This window comes from Salmo salar, chromosome ssa19 (assembly GCF_905237065.1).
Source record: "Salmo salar chromosome ssa19, Ssal_v3.1, whole genome shotgun sequence".
In the NCBI taxonomy this organism is placed as follows: domain Eukaryota; kingdom Metazoa; phylum Chordata; class Actinopteri; order Salmoniformes; family Salmonidae; genus Salmo; species Salmo salar.
Window position 1 is genome coordinate 85575823 of NC_059460.1, and position 23469 is coordinate 85599291.

A 23469-nucleotide genomic window follows, 5' to 3' on the forward strand; every position below is an offset into this window, starting at 1 on the left:
GACAGGGATACTGGAGTGATGGAGGTAGATATGTATAGGGGGAGGGGACAGGGATACTGGAGTGATGGAGGTAGATATGTATAGGGGGAAGGGGACAGGGATACTGGAGTGATGGAGGTAGATATGTATAGGGGACAGGGATACTGGAGTGATGGAGGTAGATATGTATAGGGGGAAGGGGACAGGGATACTGGAGTGATGGAGGTAGATATGTATAGGGGGAAGGGGACAGGGATACTGGAGTGATGGAGGTAGATATGTATAGGGGGAAGGAGACAGGGATACTGGAGTGATGGAGGTAGATATGTATAGGGGAAGGAGACAGGGATACTGGAGTGATGGAGGTAGATATGTATAGGGGGAAGGTGACTATATACAGGGTCAGTACCATATTAACAATGTACAAGGATACTGGAGTGATGGAGGTAGATATGTATAGGGGGAAGGGGACAGGGATACTGGAGTGATGGAGGTAGATATGTATAGGGGGAAGGAGACAGGGATACTGGAGTGATGGAGGTAGATATGTATAGGGGGAAGGGACAGGGATACTGGCGTGATGGAGGTAGATATGTATAGGGGGAAGGGGACAGGGATACTGGCGTGATGGAGGTAGATATGTATAGGGGGAAGGGGACAGGGATACTGGAGTGATGGAGGTAGATATGTATAGGGGGAAGGAGACTATATACAGGGTCAGTACCATATTAACAATGTACAAGGATACTGGAGTGATGGAGGTAGATATGTATAGGGGGAAGGGATACTGGAGTGATGGAGGTAGATATGTATAGGGGGAAGGGGACAGGGATACTGGAGTGATGGAGGTAGATATGTATAGGAGGAAGGGGTCAACAGGGATACTGGAGTGATGGAGGTAGATATGTATAGGGGGAAGGGGACAGGGATACTGGAGTGATGGAGGTAGATATGTATAGGGGGAAGGGGACAGGGATACTGGAGTGATGGAGGTAGATATGTATAGGGGACAGGGATACTGGAGTGATGGAGGTAGATATGTATAGGGGGAAGGGGACAGGGATACTGGAGTGATGGAGGTAGATATGTATAGGAGGAAGGTGACTATATACAGGGTCACTACCATATTAACAATGTACAAGGATACTGGAGTGATGGAGGTAGATATGTATAGGGGGAAGGGGACAGGGATACTGGCGTGATGGAGGTAGATATGTATAGGGGACAGGGATACTGGAGTGATGGAGGTAGATATGTATAGGAGGAAGGGGACAGGGATACTGGCGTGATGGAGGTAGATATGTATAGGGGACAGGGATACTGGAGTGATGGAGGTTGATATGTATAGGGGGAAGGGGACAGGGATACTGGAGTGATGGAGGTAGATATGTATAGGGGGAAGGGGACAGGGATACTGGAGTGATGGAGGTAGATATGTATAGGGGGAAGGGGACAGGGATACTGGAGTGATGGAGGTAGATATGTATAGGGGGAAGGGGACAGGGATACTGGAGTGATGGAGGTAGATATGTATAGGAGGAAGGGGACAGGGATACTTGCGTGATGGAGGTAGATATGTATAGGGGGAAGGGGACAGGGATACTGGAGTGATGGAGGTAGATATGTATAGGGGGAAGGGGACAGGGATACTGGAGTGATGGAGGTAGATATGTATAGGGGGAAGGTGAAATACAGTTACATACAAAGAGGCACTGAGTTTGAAGGTAGGCCTTGAAATACATCCACAGGTACACCTCCAGTTGACTCAAATGATGTCAATTAGCCTATCAGAAGCTTCTAAAGCCATGACATAATTTTCTGGATTTTTCCAAGCTGTTTAAAGGCACAGTCAACTTAGTGTATGTAAACTTCTGTCCCACTGGAATTGTGATACAGTGAATTATAAGTGAAATAATCTGTCTGTAAACAATTCTTGGAAAAATAACTTGTGTCAAGCACAAAGTAGATGTCCTAACCGACTTGCCAAAACTATAGTTTGTTAACAAGACGTGTGTAGTGGTTGAAAAATTAGTTTTAATGACTCCAACCTAAGTGCATGTAAACTTCCGACTTCAACTGTATATGTATACTGTACATAGACAAAATATATACAAAAGTATTTGGACACCCCTTCCAAATTCCTGGATTCGGCTATTTCAGCCACACCCGTTGCTGACCGGTGTATAAAACTGAGCACACAGACATGCGATCTCCATAGACGAATATCGGCAGTAGAACGGCCCTTACTGAAGAGCTCAGTGACTTACAACGTGGCACCATCATAGGATGCCACCTTTCCAACAAGTCAGTTGGGCAAATTTCTACCCTGCTGTAAGTGCTATAATTGGGAATTGGGAAACGTCTAGGAGTAACAACATCTCAGCCGTGAAGTGGTAGGCCACAAAAGCTTACAGAATGGGACTGCTGAAGCGCGTAGTGCGTAAAAAAATGATCTGTTCTCAGTTGTAACACTCACTACCGGGTTCCAAACTGCCTCTGGAAGCAATGTGAACATCATATGGGTTTTTCCATGGCTGAGCAGCCACAAACAAACCGCGAATATGGGTTTTGGCAGATGCCAGGAGAACACTATATGCCCAAATGTATAGTGCCAACTGTAAAGTTTGGTGGAGGAGGAATAATGGCCTGGGGCTGTTTTTCATGGTTCAGGCTCCTTAGTTCCAGCGAAGGGAAATCTTAATGCTACAGCATACAATTATATTCTAGATGATTCTGCGCTTCCAACTTTGTGAGGGGAAGGCCCTTTCCTGTTTCAGCAAAACAATGCTACCGTGCACAAAGCGAGGTCCATGCACAGATCGGTGTGGAAGAACCTGACTGGCCTGCACAGAGCCCTGACCTCAACCCCATCGAACACCTTTGGGATGAATTGGAACGCCGACTGCGAGCCAGGCCTAATCGCCCAACATCAGTGCCCGACCTTACTAATGCTCTTGTGGCTGAATGGAAGCAAGTCCCCCTGCAGCAATGTTCCAACATCTAGTGGAAAGCCTTCCCAGGAGAGGGGAGGCTGTTCTAGCAGCAAAGGGGGGACCAACTCCATATTAATGGCCATGATTTTGGAACGAGATGTTGGACGAGCAGGTGTCCACATACTTTTGGTCACATATTTTGTGGGGGGTCAGTCAGCCAGTCAGCCAGCCAGTCAGCCAGCCAGCCAGCCAGCCAGCCAGTCAGCCAATCAGTCAGCCAGTCAGACCAGTTGGTCAGTCAGCCAGTCAGACCAGTCAGCCAGTCAGCCCAGTCAATCAGCCAGCCAGCCAGTCAGTCAGACCAGTCAATCAGTCAGCCAGCCAATCAGCCAGCCAGCCAGTCAGCCAATCAGTCAGCCAGTCAGACCAGTCAGACCAGTCAATCAGTCAGCCAGTCAATCAGTCAGCCAGTCAATCAGTCAGTCAGTCAGTCAGACCAGTCAATCAGTCAGCCAGCCTGTCAGTCAGACCAGTCAATCAGTCAGCCAGTCAGACCAGTCAGCCAGTCAGCCAGTCAGTCAGACCAGTCAATCAGTCAGCCAGTCAGCCAGCCAGCCAGTCAAACCAGTCAATCAGTCAGCCAGCCAGTCAGTCAAACCAGTCAATCAGTCAGCCAGTCAGACCAGTCAGCCAGTCAGCCAAGTCAGTCAGCCAGTCAGCCAGCCAGTCAGTCAGACCAGTTGGTCAGTCAGACCAGTAAATCAGTCAGCCAGTCAATCAGTCAGCCAGTCAGCCAGCCAGTCAGTCAGACCAGTTGGTCAGTCAGCCAGTCAGCCAGTCAGCCTGTCAGTCAGACCAGTTGGTCAGTCAGACAGGTCAATCAGTCAGCCAGTCAATCAGTCAGCCAGTCAATCAGTCAGCCAGTCAGCCAGCCTGTCAGTCAGACCAGTTGGTCAGTCAGACCAGTCAGCCAGTCAGTCAAGTCGGTCAGCCAGCCAAGTCAGCCAGCCAGCCAGCCAGCCAGTCAGTCAAGTCGGTCAGCCAGCCAAGTCGGCCAGCCAGCCAGCCAGCCAAGTCGGCCAGCCAGCCAGCCAGCCAAGTCGGCCAGCCAGTCAGTCAGTCAAGTCGGTCAGCCAGCCAAGTCGGCCAGCCAGCCAGTCACTCAAGTCGGCCAGTCAGCCAGTCAGTCAGTCTGTACCTAGTAGGTAAGTGAAGGCTCCATATGTTCCCACTTATAGCTCCAGCAATAACATCTCATTGAGGGCTGGGGCTCGGTCGGAACACACCAATCAGAGGAAACGAAGGATTGCATGCTGGGAGTTTGTTAGTCAGAAATTATTTTAGCTGTTCACAACTAAAAATAGAACATTCTTTGTAGTGGGCCTTGGAAAAGCTTCCTTCCATCATGTGCCGTAATCCACGCTACCTTGTAACACATCATCGGCAGGCTGGGCTGTGACCACGGAAGGGGGATTGTGTTGATGACGTCCCTAACCCATAAAGACCTCAACCGTAGCATGCAGCATGACATCACCAGTTACAAAGTTGTAGCCTGGGCAGATGCAGAAGTTTCTGCAGGCTAACCCATCAGTTACCCGAGACCTAAACCAAAATCATTTTTATTAATTTTTTTCCCCCAACGCTGAAAAAAAACTATTACGAGGTGGAAAAAGAGAAGGAACATCCAACGGGTCGATTCCATGTAGTATTCCTGTCAGGCGTAATGACGACAATTATGGTAGTTATTCCTGTGTGGGTCACAAGCCCCGTGTTACCGTAGCAACGCCGGGTCGACCAGTTGTTGGGCTAATAGTTAAGGGAAATACCGTGCTGAGACCAGGGAAACGAAACCTAACGTGTGGGTCAGATAGTCCATATGTGGTAGACATTATTTACCCCGCAGACGGTAGAAATTGTAACCCTGCTGGGATCCATGTAACTGGGAAATTTTAAAGGCAATCACCACACTTCATAAATGAGTCATTGTGATGCCATTAGTTAATGGAACAACCGCTGTAGGCCTGTAAACTAAACCGTGGCTACTTGTCAACTTCGAGAGTTGTTTTCGCTCCACATCACTCAGTTGCCTCAGTGAAAGAGCCTTCCCAGCTCATTTGCTTTCCCTCGGTTCCTTGAATCTTTTCCCCCCTCGGTTCCTTGAATCTTTTCCCTCTGGTTCCTTGAATCTTTTCCATCTGGTTCCTTGAATCTTTTCCCTCTGGTTCCTTGAATCTTTTCCCTCTGGTTCCCTCTGGTTCATTGAATCTTTTCCCTTTGGTTCCTTGAATCTTTTCCCTCTGGTTCCTTGAATCTTTTCCCTCTGGTTCCTTGAATCTTTTCCCTCGGTTCCTTGAATCTTTTCCATCTGGTTCCTTGAATCTTTTCCATCTGGTTCCTTGAATCTTTTCCCTTTGGTTCATTGAATCTTTTCCCTCTGGTTCCTTGAATCTTTTACCTCTGGTTCCTTGAATCTTTTCCCTCTGGTTCCTTGAATCTTTTCCCTCTGGTTCCCTCTGGTTCCTTGAATCTTTTCACTCTGGTTCCTTGAATCTTTTCCACCTGGTTCATTGAATCTTTTCCCTCTGGTTCCTTGAATCTTTTCCATCTGGTTCCTTGAATCTTTTCCATCTGGTTCATTGAATCTTTTCCCTCTGGTTCCCTCTGGTTCCTTGAATCTTTTCCCTTTGGTTCATTGAATCTTTTCCCTTTGGTTCCTTGAATCTTTTCCCTCTGGTTCCTTGAATCTTTTCCATCTGGTTCCTTGAATCTTTTCCCTCTGGTTCCTTGAATCTTTTCCCTCTGGTTCCTTGAATCTTTTCCCTCTGGTTCCTTGAATCTTTTCCCTCTGGTTCATTGAATCTTTTCCCTCTGGTTCCTTGAATCTTTTCCCTCTGGTTCATTGAATCTTTTCCCTCTGGTTCCTTGAATCTTTTCCCTTTGGTTCCTTGAATCTTTTCCCTCTGGTTCCTTGAATCTTTTCCCTCTGGTTCATTGAATCTTTTCCCTCTGGTTCCTTGAATCTTTTCCCTCTGGTTCCTTGAATCTTTTCCCTTTGGTTCCTTGAATCTTTTCCCTCTGGTTCCTTGAATCTTTTCCCTCTGGTTCCTTGAATCTTTTCCCTCTGGTTCCTTGAATCTTTTCCCTTTGGTTCCTTGAATCTTTTCCCTTTGGTTCCTTGAATCTTTTCCCTCTGGTTCCCTCTGGTTCATTGAATCTTTTCCCTCTGGTTCCTTGAATCTTTTCCCTCTGGTTCCTTGAATCTTTTCCCTCTGGTTCCTTGAATCTTTTCCCTCTGGTTCATTGAATCTTTTCCCTCTGGTTTCTTGAATCTTTTCCCTTTGGTTCCTTGAATCTTTTCCCTTTGGTTCCTTGAATCTTTTCCCTCTGGTTCCTTGAATCTTTTCCCTCTGGTTCCTTGAATCTTTTCCCTCTGGTTCCTTGAATCTTTTCCCTTTGGTTCCTTGAATCTTTTCCCTTTGGTTCCTTGAATCTTTTCCCTCTGGTTCCCTCTGGTTCATTGAATCTTTTCCCTTTGGTTCCTTGAATCTTTTCCCTTTGGTTCCTTGAATCTTTTCCCTTTGGTTCCTTGAATCTTTTCCCTCTGGTTCCTTGAATCTTTTCCCTCTGGTTCCTTGAATCTTTTCCCTCTGGTTCCTTGAATCTTTTCCCTCTGGTTCCTTGAATCTTTTCCATCTGGTTCCTTGAATCTTTTCCCTTTGGTTCCTTGAATCTTTTCCCTCGGTTCCTTGAATCTTTTCCCTCTGGTTCCTTGAATCTTTTCCCTCTGGTTCCTTGAATCTTTTCCCTTTGGTTCCTTGAATCTTTTCCCTCTGGTTCCTTGAATCTTTTCCCTCTGGTTCCCTCTGGTTCATTGAATCTTTTCCCTCTGGTTCCTTGAATCTTTTCCCTCTGGTTCCTTGAATCTTTTCCCTCTGGTTCCTTGAATCTTTTCCCTCTGGTTCCTTGAATCTTTTCCCTCTGGTTCCTTGAATCTTTTCCCTCTGGTTCCTTGAATCTTTTCCCTCTGGTTCCTTGAATCTTTTCCCTCTGGTTCCTTGAATCTTTTCCCTCTGGTTCCTTGAATCTTTTCCCTTTGGTTCCTTGAATCTTTTCCCTTTGGTTCCTTGAATCTTTTCCCTCTGGTTCCCTCTGGTTCATTGAATCTTTTCCCTTTGGTTCCTTGAATCTTTTCCCTTTGGTTCCTTGAATCTTTTCCCTTTGGTTCCTTGAATCTTTTCCCTCTGTTTCCTTGAATCTTTTCCCTCTGGTTCCTTGAATCTTTTCCCTTTGGTTCCTTGAATCTTTTCCCTTTGGTTCCTTGAATCTTTTCCCTCTGGTTCCCTCTGGTTCATTGAATCTTTTCCCTCTGGTTCCTTGAATCTTTTCCCTCTGGTTCCTTGAATCTTTTCCCTCTGGTTCATTGAATCTTTTCCCTCTGGTTCCTTGAATCTTTTCCCTCTGGTTCATTGAATCTTTTCCCTCTGGTTCCTTGAATCTTTTCCCTTTGGTTCCTTGAATCTTTTCCCTCTGGTTCATTGAATCTTTTCCCTTTGGTTCATTGAATCTTTTCCCTCTGGTTCCTTGAATCTTTTCCCTCTGGTTCCCTCTGGTTCATTGAATCTTTTCCCTCTGGTTCCTTGAATCTTTTCCCTCTGGTTCCTTGAATCTTTTCCCTCTGGTTCCTTGAATCTTTTCCCTCTGGTTCCTTGAATCTTTTCCCTCTGGTTCCTTGAATCTTTTCCCTCTGGTTCCTTGAATCTTTTCCCTTTGGTTCCTTGAATCTTTTCCCTTTGGTTCCTTGAATCTTTTCCCTCTGGTTCCCTCTGGTTCATTGAATTTTTTCCCTCTGGTTCCTTGAATCTTTTCCCTCTGGTTCCTTGAATCTTTTCCCTCTGGTTCCTTGAATCTTTTCCCTCTGGTTCATTGAATCTTTTCCCTCTGGTTCCTTGAATCTTTTCCCTCTGGTTCCTTGAATCTTTTCCCTCTGGTTCCTTGAATCTTTTCCCTCTGGTTCCTTGAATCTTTTCCCTTTGGTTCCTTGAATCTTTTCCCTTTGGTTCCTTGAATCTTTTCCCTCTGGTTCCTTGAATCTTTTCCCTTTGGTTCCTTGAATCTTTTCCCTTTGGTTCCTTGAATCTTTTCCCTCTGGTTCCTTGAATCTTTTCCCTTTGGTTCCTTGAATCTTTTCCCTTTGGTTCCTTGAATCTTTTCCCTCTGGTTCCTTGAATCTTTTCCCTCTGGTTCCTTGAATCTTTTCCATCTGGTTCCTTGAATCTTTTCCCTTTGGTTCCTTGAATCTTTTCCCTCTGGTTCCCTCTGGTTCATTGAATCTTTTCCCTTTGGTTCCTTGAATCTTTTCCCTTTGGTTCCTTGAATCTTTTCCCTCTGGTTCCCTCTGGTTCATTGAATCTTTTCCCTCTGGTTCATTGAATCTTTTCCCTCTGGTTCCTTGAATCTTTTCCCTCTGGTTCCTTGAATCTTTTCCCTCTGGTTCCTTGAATCTTTTCCCTCTGGTTCCTTGAATCTTTTCCCTTTGGTTCCTTGAATCTTTTCCCTTTGGTTCCTTGAATCTTTTCCCTCTGGTTCCTTGAATCTTTTCCCTCTGGTTCCTTGAATCTTTTCCCTCTGGTTCCTTGAATCTTTTCCCTTTGGTTCCTTGAATCTTTTCCCTTTGGTTCCTTGAATCTTTTCCCTCTGGTTCCCTCTGGTTCATTGAATCTTTTCCCTTTGGTTCCTTGAATCTTTTCCCTTTGGTTCCTTGAATCTTTTCCCTTTGGTTCCTTGAATCTTTTCCCTCTGGTTCCTTGAATCTTTTCCCTCTGGTTCCTTGAATCTTTTCCCTCTGGTTCCTTGAATCTTTTCCCTTTGGTTCCTTGAATCTTTTCCCTCTGGTTCCCTCTGGTTCATTGAATCTTTTCCCTCTGGTTCCTTGAATCTTTTCCCTTTGGTTCCTTGAATCTTTTCCCTTTGGTTCCTTGAATCTTTTCCCTCTGGTTCGTTGAATCTTTTCCATCTGGTTCCTTGAATCTTTTCCATCTGGTTCCTTGAATCTTTTCCCTCTGGTTCCTTGAATCTTTTCCATCTGGTTCCTTGAATCTTTTCCCTTTGGTTCCTTGAATCTTTTCCCTCTGGTTCCTTGAATCTTTTCCCTCTGGTTCATTGAATCTTTTCCATCTGGTTCCTTGAATCTTTTCCCTCTGGTTCCTTGAATCTTTTCCCTCTGAGGTTTTATTAACGATTATTTTGAGGTTTTTTAATAACTTCCTTAAAACTCGTACTGAATGTTTCAAGAAGACTTTTAATAACACTGCTAGATTATTTTGGGTTAACTTTTTTTTTAAACTCCAAGCACAGATTGACAGAAATAGGACACAGATAGACAGAGATAGGACACATGGAAATTAAGCTAATACAAGATGGCGTAACCTTGCATGATGACCTGTCCTCGTAGGTGTTTGGTGTTTTCCCCGTGCGCTTTCCTTTAGTTGATCTACAGTCTATAGCCTACCTGTGTCTTATTTACAATTTGCTGTTTGGAGCCTACCCATTAAAGTCCAGCTTAACATCTAGGCTATACTAAATTATCTTTACAAACAATGTAGCTTTTTGCCCGTCTCCCCTACTTTGATTCACCTGCCAGCTGACAGTGTCTCAGCTAATCTGTCCCTCTGGAACCTGAGATTGCATGTCTCTTGGTGGATTCCTTGATGCTTCTCCGCTGAGCGTTCACGACGGTCCAGCTCCCCTGGGCCTCAGTGTTTCCACACGGATTCTACGCTGACTCTCTGCTGCCAAGTGCCTCAGATTCCTGGTGTCTCCAAGAAGTTTCTCTGCTGAGTCAGGGTGGTCCAGCTGTACTGTTCTTCTGTGTCTAATCGGGGCCTTTCTCGACCCTGATCCCCCGGGCTTGGAATACCTTAGCAGCAGGACTACATCTCCTGTTTACCCTCGTTCTTCCACTGAGCCCCAAGAGAGCTATCTGTGCACATCCTCTTGTTATGTCCGTTATATGCCACCTTTTACATCCCCAATCCACTTCTCGGGCTAGTCTCCCTCCCCCGGGTGAAACATTGATGTGTCTCCTCATCTTGGGATGTTATTTTCATCGTTCATGGTTACTCTGTTTCTAAGGCTGCCTCTACATTACCCTTTATGTTTGCTAATGAAACCGTTTTTCCAAATGCTTTCCATCAAGCCTATCATGAATTCCCTCTCATGTGCACAGCAGCCAGAGATGATTACAGTCAGCCTATCTCATTACTGGTGGTTTCTGGTAATATGCATTTAAACCCTGGCCCAGTTGTTTCCTCTATTAACTATTATGTCACCATTGATACTAACAGAGTGACTTCTGATGACTTCTGTAACCAGCGAAAGCCTCCGATTAATGTATAAAAGGAAAACTCCACCCCCCCCCCCAAAAAAAACGATATAGTCCATTTTTGACATAGTCCCAAAAATGTTTTTGCAAGTCAGCAATCAAGTTTGCAAGATATTGTAACTTTCAAAATAACAGCAATCATCCCTGTATGATGCTACGTTTTGCTGAAGTACTGAAGTTCCCACAGAAGAACGTTCTTTCTTAAACATTCTTGGAAGAATTTTAGAACATTTTAGAACATACCCAAAGTCAAAACAATTAAATGTAACATGTTTTTACTTTTAGGAAAACCTTCTGTTAAAGTAATAAAATACCAAGAAAATTACATTTTTTTTTTTGGTTTTTTTTTGGTCAAGTTCCTTAAAATGTCCTGAGAATGTTCCATAGCCAATCAAGTTTTGGGAAGGTTTTTAATTCAAAAATAACCATAGGACAACCACACTCTCACCAAGCTCTGAGAAACACATTGTTCTCAGAACGTTATGTGCTACCTGGGTTATTTTCTCCATTCTTGATAACATACTGCACCAGGACCAGTAATGGAGGATCCTTCACCTAGCGGTCAGTTCACGGTTTAGCTCTCTCCATAGTCTCCCTCTGTCACCATACAGTGTCTTTCGGTGCTACAGGTGAGTGTCACAGCAAGTTGCCAACACCATCAACATCGAAGTGTGATAATTATCCGTGGTGACATTACAGAGACGGCTTTATTGCAGGCTAGAAGAGATGCCAGAGGTGTTACAGAATAAACGTTTCACGTTGCCGTTTAAGAGATCATCCAATGAAATATATGGTACTAATCTGCCAGAGTTACTCAGCTACTCCCTTCCTCATCTGCCTTCACTCAAATCAAATGTGATTTGTTACATGCTTCCTATAAAACAGGTGTAGACTAACAGGGAAATGGTCCTTTTCCAACAATGCAGAGTTAAAAGGCATGATATAAAAAAAATGTAATAACATTTTTTTTTATTGTGACACGAAGAATAAATACACAGTGAATAACACATAAAAATGATATGTAAAAATACCATTGCTATATACAGGGAACCCAGTACTGAGTCGACGTGCAGCGGAGAGGTAACTGAGGTAGCTATGTACATATATTTATTTTATTTAACCTTTAGTTAGTTATGCAACAGGAAAGATAGACAGTCTGGACAAGTCAGTTAAAATTACACCGACCCAATGACATCAGATCCGATCCAATGACATCAGATCCGACACAGACATTATTTCGAATTCTGGATCTAGACCGGCTCGGGTAGTAGTAGTCTCGGTAGTCTCCGGTAGTCTCAGTAGTCTCCGGTAGTCTCAGTTGTCTCCAGTAGTCTCCAGTAGTCTCTGTAGTCTCCAGTAGTCTCAGTAGTCTCCAGTAGTCTCGGTAGTCTCAGTAGTCTCCAGTAGTCTCAGTAGTCTCCAGTAGTCTCAGTAGTCTCGGTAGTCTCCAGTAGTCTCCAATAGTCCCGGTAGTCTCCAGTAGTCTCAGTAGTCTCCAGTAGTCTCCAGTAGTCTCGGTAGTCTCCAGTAGTCTCCAGTAGTCTCCAGTAGTCTCGGTAGTCTCCGGTAGTCTCCGGTAGTCTCCAGTAGTCTCGGTAGTCTCCGGTAGTCTCGGTAGTCTCCGGTAGTCTCCAGTAGTCTCGGTAGTCTCCGGTAGTCTCCAGTAGTCTTGGTAGTCTCCAGTAGTCTCCGGTAGTCTCGGGTAGTCTCCAGTAGTCTCGGTAGTCTCCGGTAGTCTCCAGTAGTTGTCAGTAGTCTTGGTAATTTCCAGTAGTCTCCAGTAGTCTCGGTAGTCTCCGGTAGTCTCCAGTAGTCTCCGGTAGTCTCGGTAGTCTCCGGGAGTCTCCAGTAGTCTCGGTAGTCTCCGGTAGTCTCCGGTAGTCTCCGGTAGTCTCGGTAGTCTCCAGTAGTCTCCAGTAGTCTCCGGTATTCTCCGGTAGTCTCCGGTATTCTCCGGTAGTCTCCAGTAGTTTCCAGTAGTCTCCGGTAGTCTCCGGTAGTCTCGGTAGTCTCCAGTAGTCTCCAGTAGTCTCGGTAGTCTCCGGTAGTCTCCGGTAGTCTCGGTAGTCTCCAGTAGTCTCCGGTAGTCTCCGTAGTCTCCGGTAGTCTCCGGTAGTCTCCGTAGTCTCCAGTAGTCTCGGTAGTCTCCGGTAGTCTCCGGTAGTCTCCGGTAGTCTCGGTAGTCTCCAGTAGTCTCGGTAGTCTCCAGTAGTCTCGGTAGTCTCCGGTAGTCTCCGGTAGTCTCCGTAGTCTCCGGTAGTCTCCGGTAGTCTCGGTAGTCTCCAGTAGTCTCGGTAGTCTCCAGTAGTCTCGGTAGTCTCCAGTAGTCTCGGTAGTCTCCGGTATTTCAGTTCAGGTGAATCCATGAAGACCTCTACTACTCATTGCAGCGCCTTGCGGTCGGAGGCCAAACAGTTGCCGTACCAACCTGTGATGGCGGGGCAGCTTTAGAAATTTGAGGATCTGAGGACACATGCCAAAATATCTTCAGCCTCCTGAGGGGAAAGAGGCGTTGTCTTGCCTTCTTCACGACTGTCTTGGTGTGTTTGGACAGGAGGAGAGGAGAAATAGGAGGAGGAGAAGGACAGGGGAATGAGAGGAGGAGAGGAGAAGGGGAAGGACAGGGGGACGAGAGGAGAAATAGGAGAAGGAGGACAGGGGAATGAGAGGAGGAGAGACACTAAGGGACTAGAAACTATGTACAGGAGAAAGGGAGATGGAAGACGAAGTGGAAGTGGAGAAGGAAGGGGAAGAGGAGGAAGAGAAGGAAATGGAAGATGAGGAAATGGAGAAGAGTAAAAGGAAGAAGAGGAGGAAGAAGAGGAGGAGAAGGAAGAGGAAGTTGAGGAAGAGGAGGAGGAGAAGGAAGAGGAAAAGGAAGTGGAAAGGGAAGTGGAAGAGGAGGAAGATGAGAAATAAGATGATGAGGAGGAAGAGGAGGAGAAGGAAGAAGAAGTGGAGCAGGAGGAAGATGAGAAATAAGATGATGAGGAGGAAGAGGAGAAGGAAGAAGAGAGGTGGAGGAAGAGAATGAAGGGGAGGAGAAAGAAGAGAAGTGGAGGAAGAAGAGGAGGAAGAGAAAGAGGAGGAGGAGGAGGAGGAGGAGGAGGAGGAGGAAGGTGGAGAAGGAAGAGAAAGAGGAGGAGGAGGAGGAAGGTGGAGAAGGAAGAGAAAGAGGAGGAGGAGGAGGAAGGTGGAGAAGGAAGAAGGGGAGAAAGGAAGCCTTCCTCTATGGTAAAAACATGGCCACCACCACCGAAATGCGATGTCATCCGTCATTTAAGGTTGGGGTTTGCCAGTTAGCTACGCTGCCATGGGAACGGCCAGCTAGTTAATCATATGACATTTGATGGTAAACAGACGAATGCCACAAACACAACTAACACCAAGAAGAAAAACAGGTCAAACACATCCGTTTACAGAGAAGGACGCTTGGATGCAGTGACATGTGACAATGTTCCTAGAAGACCAACAGTAGGCTTTGCCTCCTAGCTAGGTTTATCAGTACTAGGCTGGTATTACAGCCCAGTCTTTATATACCATATAATGTATGGGTATCTGGTATTACAGCCCAGTCTTTATATACCATAGAATGTATGGGTATCTGGTATTACAGCCCAGTCTTTATATACCATAGAATGTATGGGTATCTTTATATACCATAGAATGTATGGGTATCTGGTATTACAGCCCAGTCTTTATATACCATATAATGTATGGGTGGCTGGTATTACAGCCCAGCCTTTATATACCATATAATGTATGGGTGGCTGGTATTACAGCCCAGTCTTTATATACCATAGAATGTATGGGTACCTGGTATTACAGCCCAGTCTTTATATACCATAGAATGTATGGGTATCTGGTATTACAGCCCAGCCTTTATATACCATATAATGTATGGGTGGCTGGTATTACAGCCCAGTCTTTATATACCATATAATGTATGGGTGGCTGGTATTACAGCCCAGCATTTATATACCATATAATGTATGGGTATCTGGTATTACAGCCCAGTCTTTATATACCATAGAATGTATGGGTGGCTGGTATTACAGCCCAGCCTTTATATACCATATAATGTATGGGTGGCTGGTATTACAGCCCAGCCTTTATATACCATATAATGTATGGGTATCTGGTATTACAGCTCAGTCTTTATATACCATATAATGTATGGGTATCTGGTATTACAGCTCAGTCTTTATATACCATATAATGTATGGGTGGCTGGTATTACAGCCCAGTCTTTATATACCATATAATGTATGGGTATCTGGTATTACAGCTCAGTCTTTATATACCATATAATGTATGGGTATCTTTATATACCATAGAATATATGGGTATCTTTATAAACCATAGAATGTATGGGTATCTTTATATACCATAGAATGTATGGGTATCTTTATAAACCATAGAAGTATGGGTATCTTATATACCATAGAATGTATGGGTATCTTTATAAACCATAGAATGTATGGGTATATGCCATCTAAGTTGGAGTTTCCTTTTTCTCCGTGTGAAATGTTCACAGAAGGTCGTCATAATGTCCCAGAGGTCACGTCCTAACTGACACCCTGCATAGTGCACTACTGTTGTCCAGGGCTCATAGGGGATAGTGTGCCGGTTAGGACACATAAATGGTACAGAGTGCCTCTCAGTCTTCCTGTGTGACGGTTAGAGGAAAGCCCGAGCTCAGAAACCGGACAGCTGCAAACCCGACGATCCAAAGACATCTACACTGTGACACCATCCAGCTTTTACTGGAATGTTAAAAACGTGATTACAAACAAACTCTGTTATAATATCACTTTAGTGATGAAAGACATCAGCCCTAAGGATAAAGTTTCCACTTTGTGTCGTCATCTTGACCAATGGGAAGGATTTTCACAGAGAGGTTTCTAGAAGCTAACGTTTGCTATAGTCTGGTCCAATCATTAATGTTTTTTTAACACACCCAGAACTCACAGCAATTAAAGTTAAGCATCTCCATTTCAACCTATTATGGTCAGGTTTGTGCTTTTCACAGATTTAAAAACGCTGAAAGCTTTACGGTCTAGCAGTCGACGTTGCTGAGAATGTTTAAGAGAAAAGCAAACTCAATCTACTCTGTGGTTGAATTTCAACACAAAGACGCCCAAACACATCTCTCCCTCTGCCTCTCTCCCTATTATAAAATAAATAAATAATCTGTTTTGTTATATTTGTTAAATATTCAAGTGGAATATTGGGATGTAAAAGTCAAAATGTAATAATTGCCAACCCTATATCGGACATGGTCCAGGCTTCTTCCTGATTCATGTGTGTGAGGTGGACACTTTTGTTTCAAAGTACATTTGTTTAATTAAGACAACCAAGAAACACTCTGTGTGACCCTGATTCAGTCCACTACATCACTAAATCAAACGGTTAAACATGTCCACACACACACACACACCAGACGCCAGTTCATGCTGTACTCTAAATCAGAAAGTGTCAAACAGGACAGAGAGTATATAGAGGACAGAGATAGAGGACAGAGAGAATATAGAGGACAGAGATAGAGGACAGAGAGAATATAGAGGACAGAGAGAATATAGAGGACAGAGAGAATATAGAGGACAGAGAGAATATAGAGGACAGAGATAGAGGACAGAGAGAATATAGAGGGCAGAGAGTATATAGAGGACAGAGAGAATATAGAGGACAGAGAGAATATAGAGGACAGAGAGAATATAGAGGACAGAGATAGAGGACAGAGAGAATATAGAGGACAGAGAGTATATAGAGGACAGAGAGAATATAGAGGACAGAGAGAATATAGAGGACAGAGAGTATATAGAGGACAGAGAGTATATAGAGGACAGAGAGAATATAGAGGACAGAGAGTATATAGAGGACAGAGAGAATATAGAGGACAGAGAGAATATAGATGACAGAGAGTATATAGAGGACAGAGAGTATATAGAGGACAGAGAGAATATAGAGGACAGAGATAGAGGACAGAGAGAATATAGAGGACAGAGAGTATATAGAGGACAGAGAGAATATAGAGGACAGAGAGAATATAGAGGACAGAGAGAATATAGAGGACAGAGAGTATATAGAGGAAAGAGAGTATATAGAGGACAGAGATAGAGGACAGAGAGAATATAGAGGACAGGGAGAATATAGAGGACAGAGAGTATATAGAGGACAGAGAGTATATAGAGGACAGAGAGAATATAGAGGACAGAGAGTATATAGAGGACAGAGAGTATATAGAGGACAGAGAGTATATAGAAGACAGAGAGTATATAGAGGACAGAGAGAATATAGAGGACAGAGAGTATATAGAGGACAGAGAGTATATAGAGGACAGAGAGAATATAGAGGACAGAGATAGAGGACAGAGAGAATATAGAGGACAGAGAGAATATAGAGGACAGAGAGTATATAGAGGACAGAGAGAATATAGAGGCCAGAGAGTATATAGAGGACAGAGAGTATATAGAGGACAGAGAGTATATAGAGGACAGAGAGTATATAGAGGACAGAGAGAATATAGAGGACAGAGAGAATATAGAGGACAGAGAGTATATAGAGGACAGAGAGTATATAGAGGACAGAGAGAATATAGAGGACAGAGTGAATATAGAGGACAGAGATAGAGGACAGAGAGAATATAGAGGACAGGGAGAATATAGAGGACAGAGATAGAGGACAGAGAGAATATAGAGGACAGAGAGTATATAGAGGACAGAGAGTATATAGAGGACAGAGAGTATATAGAGGACAGAGAGTATATAGAGGACAGAGAGAATATAGAGGACAGAGAGTATATAGAGGACAGAGAGTATATAGAGGACAGAGAGTATATAGAGGACAGAGATAGAGGACAGAGAGAATATAGAGGACAGAGAGTATATAGAGGACAGAGAGAATATAGAGGACAGAGAGAATATAGAGGACAGAGAGAATATAGAGGACAGAGATAGAGGACAGAGAGAATATAGAGGACAGGGAGAATATAGAGGACAGAGAGAATATAGAGGACAGAGATAAAGGACAGAGAGAATATAGAGGACAGAGAGTATATAGAGGACAGAGAGAATATAGAGGACAGAGAGAATATAGAGGACAGAGAGAATATAGAGGACAGAGATAGAGGACAGAGAGAATATAGAGGACAGGGAGAATATAGAGGACAGAGAGTTTATAGAGGACAGAGAGAATATAGAGGACAGAGAGAATAGAGAGGACAGAGAGAATATAGAGGACAGAGAGTGTATAGAGGACAGAGATAGAGGACAGAGAGAGTATAGAGGACAGAGAGTGTATAGAGGACAGAGAGTATATAGAGGACAGAGACTATATAGAGGACAGAGATAGAGGACAGAGAGAATATAGAGGACAGGGAGAATATAGAGGACAGAGAGTATATAGAGGACAGAGAGAATATAGAGGACAGAGAGAATATAGAGGACAGAGATAGAGGACAGAGAGAATATAGAGGACAGAGAGTGTATAGAGGACAGAGAGAATATAGAGGACAGAGATAGAGGACAGAGAGAATATAGAGGACAGAGAGTATATAGAGGACAGAGAGAATATAGAGGACAGAGATAGAGGACAGAGAGAATATAGAGGACAGAGAGTATATAGAGGACAGAGAGTATATAGAGGACAGAGATAGAGGACAGATAGAATATAGAGGACAGAGAGTATATAGAGGACAGAGAGAATATAGAGGACAGAGAGAATATAGAGGACAGAGAGTATATAGAGGACAGAGAGTATATAGAGGACAGAGAGTATATAGAGGACAGAGAGAATATAGAGGACAGAGAGAATATAGAGGACAGAGAGAATATAGAGGACAGAGAGAATATAGAGGACAGAGATAGAGGACAGAGAGAATATAGAGGACAGGGAGAATATAGAGGACAGAGATAGAGGACAGAGAGAATATAGAGGACAGAGATAGAGCACAGAGAGTATATAGAGGACAGAGAGAATATAGAGGACAGAGATAGAGGACAGAGAGAATATAGAGGACAGAGATAGAGGACAGAGAGTATATAGAGGACAGAGAGAATATAGACGACAGAGAGAATATAGAGGACAGAGATAGAGGACAGAGAGAATATAGAGGACAGGGAGAATATAGAGGACAGAGATAGAGGACAGAGAGAATATAGAGGACAGAGAGTATATAGACGACAGAGAGAATATAGAGGACAGAGATAGAGGACAGAGAGAATATAGAGGACAGAGATAGAGGACAGAGAGAATATAGAGGACAGAGATAGAGGACAGAGAGAATATAGAGGACAGAGAGTATATAAAGGACAGAGAGAATATAGACGACAGAGAGAATATAGAGGACAGAGATAGAGGACAGAGAGAATATAGAGGACAGAGAGAATATAGACGACAGAGAGAATATAGAGGACAGAGTGAATATAGAGGACAGAGATAGAGGACAGAGAGTATATAGAGGACAGAGAGTATATAGAGGACAGAGAGTATATAGAGGACAGAGAGAATATAGAGGACAGAGAGTATATAGAGGACAGAGAGAATATAGACGACAGAGAGAATATAGAGGACAGAGTGAATATAGAGGACAGAGATAGAGGACAGAGAGAATATAGAGGACAGAGAGTATATAGAGGACAGAGAGAATATAGAGGACAGAGATAGAGGACAGAGAGAATATAGAGGACAGAGAGAATATAGACGACAGAGAGAATATAGACGACAGAGAGAATATAGAGGACAGATGGACTTCCTTCACAATATAAAACTAAAAAGTATCTTTCTTTGTCAATGAAAGTGAAAATATCAGATGAGCATGTTCAGCTTTGTCATCGTTTGCAGCCCAGTATTGATATAGACTCATAAAGCTTTTTAATTCCAATCGTAAAGCCACTCTTTAAATAGTGACAGAAGCTGTTTGATGTGGAGATTAAATGTTAAATGTTTCAGAGTGGGGAAAAAAAAATAATTTAGTGTCTCCCTGGCCCAGTTCAGTTTCCAGAATTGTGAACAGTTAGATGCTTATCCTGTAACACACAGCGTTTACAGACAGATTTAATCCATTACTTTGAAAGAGGTGGAAGAAATATAGAAATAGCAGCGATAAACTTACATTATTATTTTGAGCCAAAGCCCTGGGCTACTTAACTACCAAAAACACTGATTGCATCATGTCCAATGTAATGAAATATGCCAACTGAAAGCCTTTTTCAGAGAGATGTTTTGTTCTGCAGCGTAGCTGGTTTGTGAAAGTTACTATCCAAGGGTGTAATTATCCCCCACCCCACCTCCCCCTAAACTATAAGCAGAAGGAGAGGGGCTAGACATAAATGGCTTAGTGTGTGTGTGTGTATGAGAGAGAGAAAGGGCTTCTGGGGGCTGTAGTTTCCTCCAGACCTCACAACACCACTGTACTGTTAATAATAAGTAGTAACACTAGTTTACATCTAAACATAAAGCTGTCATGATGCAGAGTCTCTCAACACGTATGGCTACAGTTGGCTCCTAGGCTGAGCGGCTTTAACAAGCAGCCCTGTGTTCTTTAAGCAGTTATGTTTTACTGAAATGATTACAGAGTAATTGACAGAGCAATTTAGTGACACGTGCCATGTTTACTGATGAAGTACATCAAGTTCTAACCCTTCTGGGGTGGTTTCATTCAGTCTACTATACCTAAATATATCCCAGTTCCCACTCTGAACAGCTGAGCTGTGAGGTCCTAACTTCTGTATGTAGTAGCAGGTTGTACTTCATTGGGGTCCATGTTTTTTTTTTTAGGCCTAATTCCATAACGGGTTGGTCAAAACAAGCGTTGAGATTTGGTTGAGATACTAAATATTTTTTTTGTTTTTAAACTGTTTAGGACGGGTAAACTTATGATGCAAAAAAAATTTTTTTTTAAATGGGCATCTTGTTTTCTGTTCCATCTGATAAATTCATGCTCATCCAGTGTCCCATCAGGACCAGCAGCAAGTCAACAAATTAACTTGGATCTCTACTGTAAAAAGCATTTAGACATTATTTCCCCCCTTGCTTCACTGTCCTATTGACAATTAACGTGGCAGGACGAGACTGACATCTTTTCTCTCACTCAGTTCAAATTAATCAGCATTTATTATTTTTATTTTTTTATGGATATACACAAAGAAATATCGACAGAAAAAACTGGTCAAACTAAATGAAATGAAGCTACTTGGCTGTTATTCTAGCTGCACGGTTTGACTTGACCGCATTAGTCGTAGTTGGCTAGCTAGCGAGAGATAAGAGATGGAACATTTAGAACGAATGACATAGAACAAAAAAATACTTTGCGACTGGGTCACGATTTTGGCAACCTGACCGATCGGATGAACAGCCAGCCGGCCTGGCTAGCAACCATAGATGTGTCGGGACTTCTTGGCTTATATTTTCGTTGAGGGATGAAATAGTAGCCTATGCGTACATTGATCAAAATAATGTTTTTTATTTAATTGGTAACCCGTTGTAGAAAAGCAATTGAACACTCGAGGTTGTGTAAAATGACGTTTTTTTTATTAGCACGGCTGTGCTGATCTACGGTACTTTGTTCTGTCCCGTACCGCAGCACAGCCAGCCACCTCGTACCGCAGCACAGCCGTCTCCGTACAGCCGCCTCGTACCGCAGCACAGCCAGCCACCTCGTACCGCAGCACAGCCGTCTCCGTACAGCCGCCTCGTACCGCAGCACAGCCAGCCGCCTCCGTACCGCAGCACAGCCGTGCTAAGAAAGTGATTTAGCACGCCCTCTCTGTAGAATTGTTTTATTATGGAGTTTTTGACTGGTTTATTGTGAGGCCACTTAGCGTAGCCTGCTATGATGCTATATGATCAAACGATTAGGATGGAGCGATGGGAGGATGGTATCAGGGCTGGCGTCCAGGTCCTCAGCCTCAATTGCTACCCGGCTGATGGACGAGAATAGGGCTGGGGCAGCTGGAGTAGGGATTGAACCAGTAATTACTGTGGTGGAAGTACAAATGGAAAATACACTATCACCTGTGCCATAAGGGTCCAGACCTCTAGGCAGAAGGCTGTGGTGCGCACACATACAGAGAGGATTCAGTTGAATTAGTACTATTGTAATAATTCCAACAAGGAGGCCTTCTCATTCAGTTTGCAGCACAGCATTATAGCAAACTCGTGAGTCTACAGATTAATTCAAGATAGACAAGCTCATGAGAAAACACACTGAAACTAATACATGTATGTGGAAAGTTTAAAAGTTTGTTGGTAACTACAGAATACTTCTACAAAAGACTGGTAAACGTGTAACTTTCTACATCTTAATATTAGATTACAATTATTATTTGGATTTGGATTCGAAAACATTTCCTATAGGGAGATAAAAAAATGTGCCGCTCCACTATATATTAAACCAGAACATTAATTTAAGGATGAAAATGTGAGAAACTGCAGAGCAACGGACGTTTATTTTCCCTTTGAGAGAAAGTCCTATCGTGTAATTTTGACATCAGCATGTTCCACTTCGCGAACACAGCAGACGTGTAATTGTCCCACACCAAGAGCTGTTACGGTGAACCTGCGCTTCCTCGCGTAACATGATGTATTTTCTGAATACTACATCTCTTAACATTGATCACAGATCAGTGGATAGACATCGCTCACCATAGCAAGATAATAAAGTAACATTTTAGAAAATAAGCACATTTATTAGGAGATAAACTATTAATATGTAGAGAAAGTGTCCAAAACAAGACAAAACGACTTCAATTCAGTGTTGGCTATAGGACCAGAAGAGTTTAAATAATAGCCTAAAGCAGCTTACCTGTTGGAAATGGCTGTTGACTGCTGTCGGCTGAGTGGGCATTGGAAATAAACTGTGCCCAGGAAAACCATAATAAAACACCAAACTTCACATACTCCATGTCTTTTGGTGGGTTTTCAGGCAGTCCCTTGTTGCAGAGCGGGGGTTAGGGGACTGACCGATCCGTCGCTTCTCCTCCGCCTGTCTGCTGTGCGCCAGTGGTCAGGACGCCCACCTTGGGGTCGACGGCTTACTGGCTCTCCTCTCGCGATAATAGAAGTCCATTTTTTTTTTTTTTTTTTTAAATCCTTCAGCCAAACTTTGAGGGAGAGAGAGAGAGCTGGGTGAGAGTGAGGCAACAGTTGGTTAAGCCCCCAGGGATTGCTAGAATAAATACTGTTATTCAGAGAGAGAACAGAAAGCTAAAGGTGTGGTTCCTTAATTGCAACTGTAACCACTTGGCTACTTCTTCCAGTAGTGTTGGATGTTGGCCTAACAGACAGTTAGAGAGAGATAGAGAGAGTTAGAGAGAGTTAGAGAAAGTTAGAGCGAGTTAGAGAAAGTTAGAGAGAGAAAGAGAGAGAGACTGTATATATACATAATTCGACATTTTGAAATGTCTTTATACTTTTGGAACTTCTCTGAGTGTAATGTTTACTGTTCATATTTTATTGTTTATTTCACTTTTGTTTATTGTCTACTTCACTTGCTTTGGCAACATTAACATATGTTTCCCATGTCAATAAAGCCCCTTGAATTAAGAGAGAGAGAGAGAGAGAGAGAGAGATTAGAGACACATATTTCTCTCAGATTACACAGGCTCACAAAGAACTGGAAAACAAATCAAATTTTGATGAACTCCCATGTCTACTGGGTGAAATACCACAGTGTGCCATCACAGCAGCAATATTTGTGACCTGTTGCCACACGAAAAGGGCAACCAGTGAAGAACAAATACCACTGTAAATATTTATGTTTATTTATTTTCCCTTTTGTACTTTAACTATTTGCACACCATTACAACACTGTATATAGCCAATAATATAACATTTGAAATGTCTCTATTCATTTGAAACTTTTGTTTGTGATGTTTTGGCAATGTAAGCACATATTTCCCATGCAAATAGAGCCCCTTCAAATTTAATTGAATTATGCGAGAGAGAAGCTTGGTGTGAAAGTGTGATTGAACAAATACAGCTGTGTTTGACAAACCCCCTACCGCTCTAAAGTAAGTAGCCTACCCCTACCCCTCCTCCCTCCCCATAGTGATTGAAAAACATGAGGCCTGTGTGGTTAACTGTCGTTCTCTTCTCTCCTCAGTTCTTCTAACAGTTCTGACTCGAATGGCTGGAAAAAGGAAATAGTATTTCAATGACAACTGTGAGAAACAC

At 43.3% G+C, this 23469-nt stretch overlaps 1 protein-coding gene across 1 annotated transcript in view; it reads right to left on the reverse strand.

Annotated features, from left to right (window-relative positions):
- LOC106579751 (procollagen-lysine,2-oxoglutarate 5-dioxygenase 2) overlaps positions 1-22353 on the reverse strand; it is a 128109-nt gene extending 105756 nt beyond the window's left edge. Inside the window, exon 1 of the mRNA XM_045702853.1 lies at positions 22100-22353. Within this exon, the coding sequence (XP_045558809.1) occupies positions 22100-22199 (100 nt within the window). The 5' untranslated portion in view covers positions 22200-22353. The remainder of the gene's footprint in view (positions 1-22099) is intronic.
- Positions 22354-23469: the final 1116 nt, after the last annotated feature.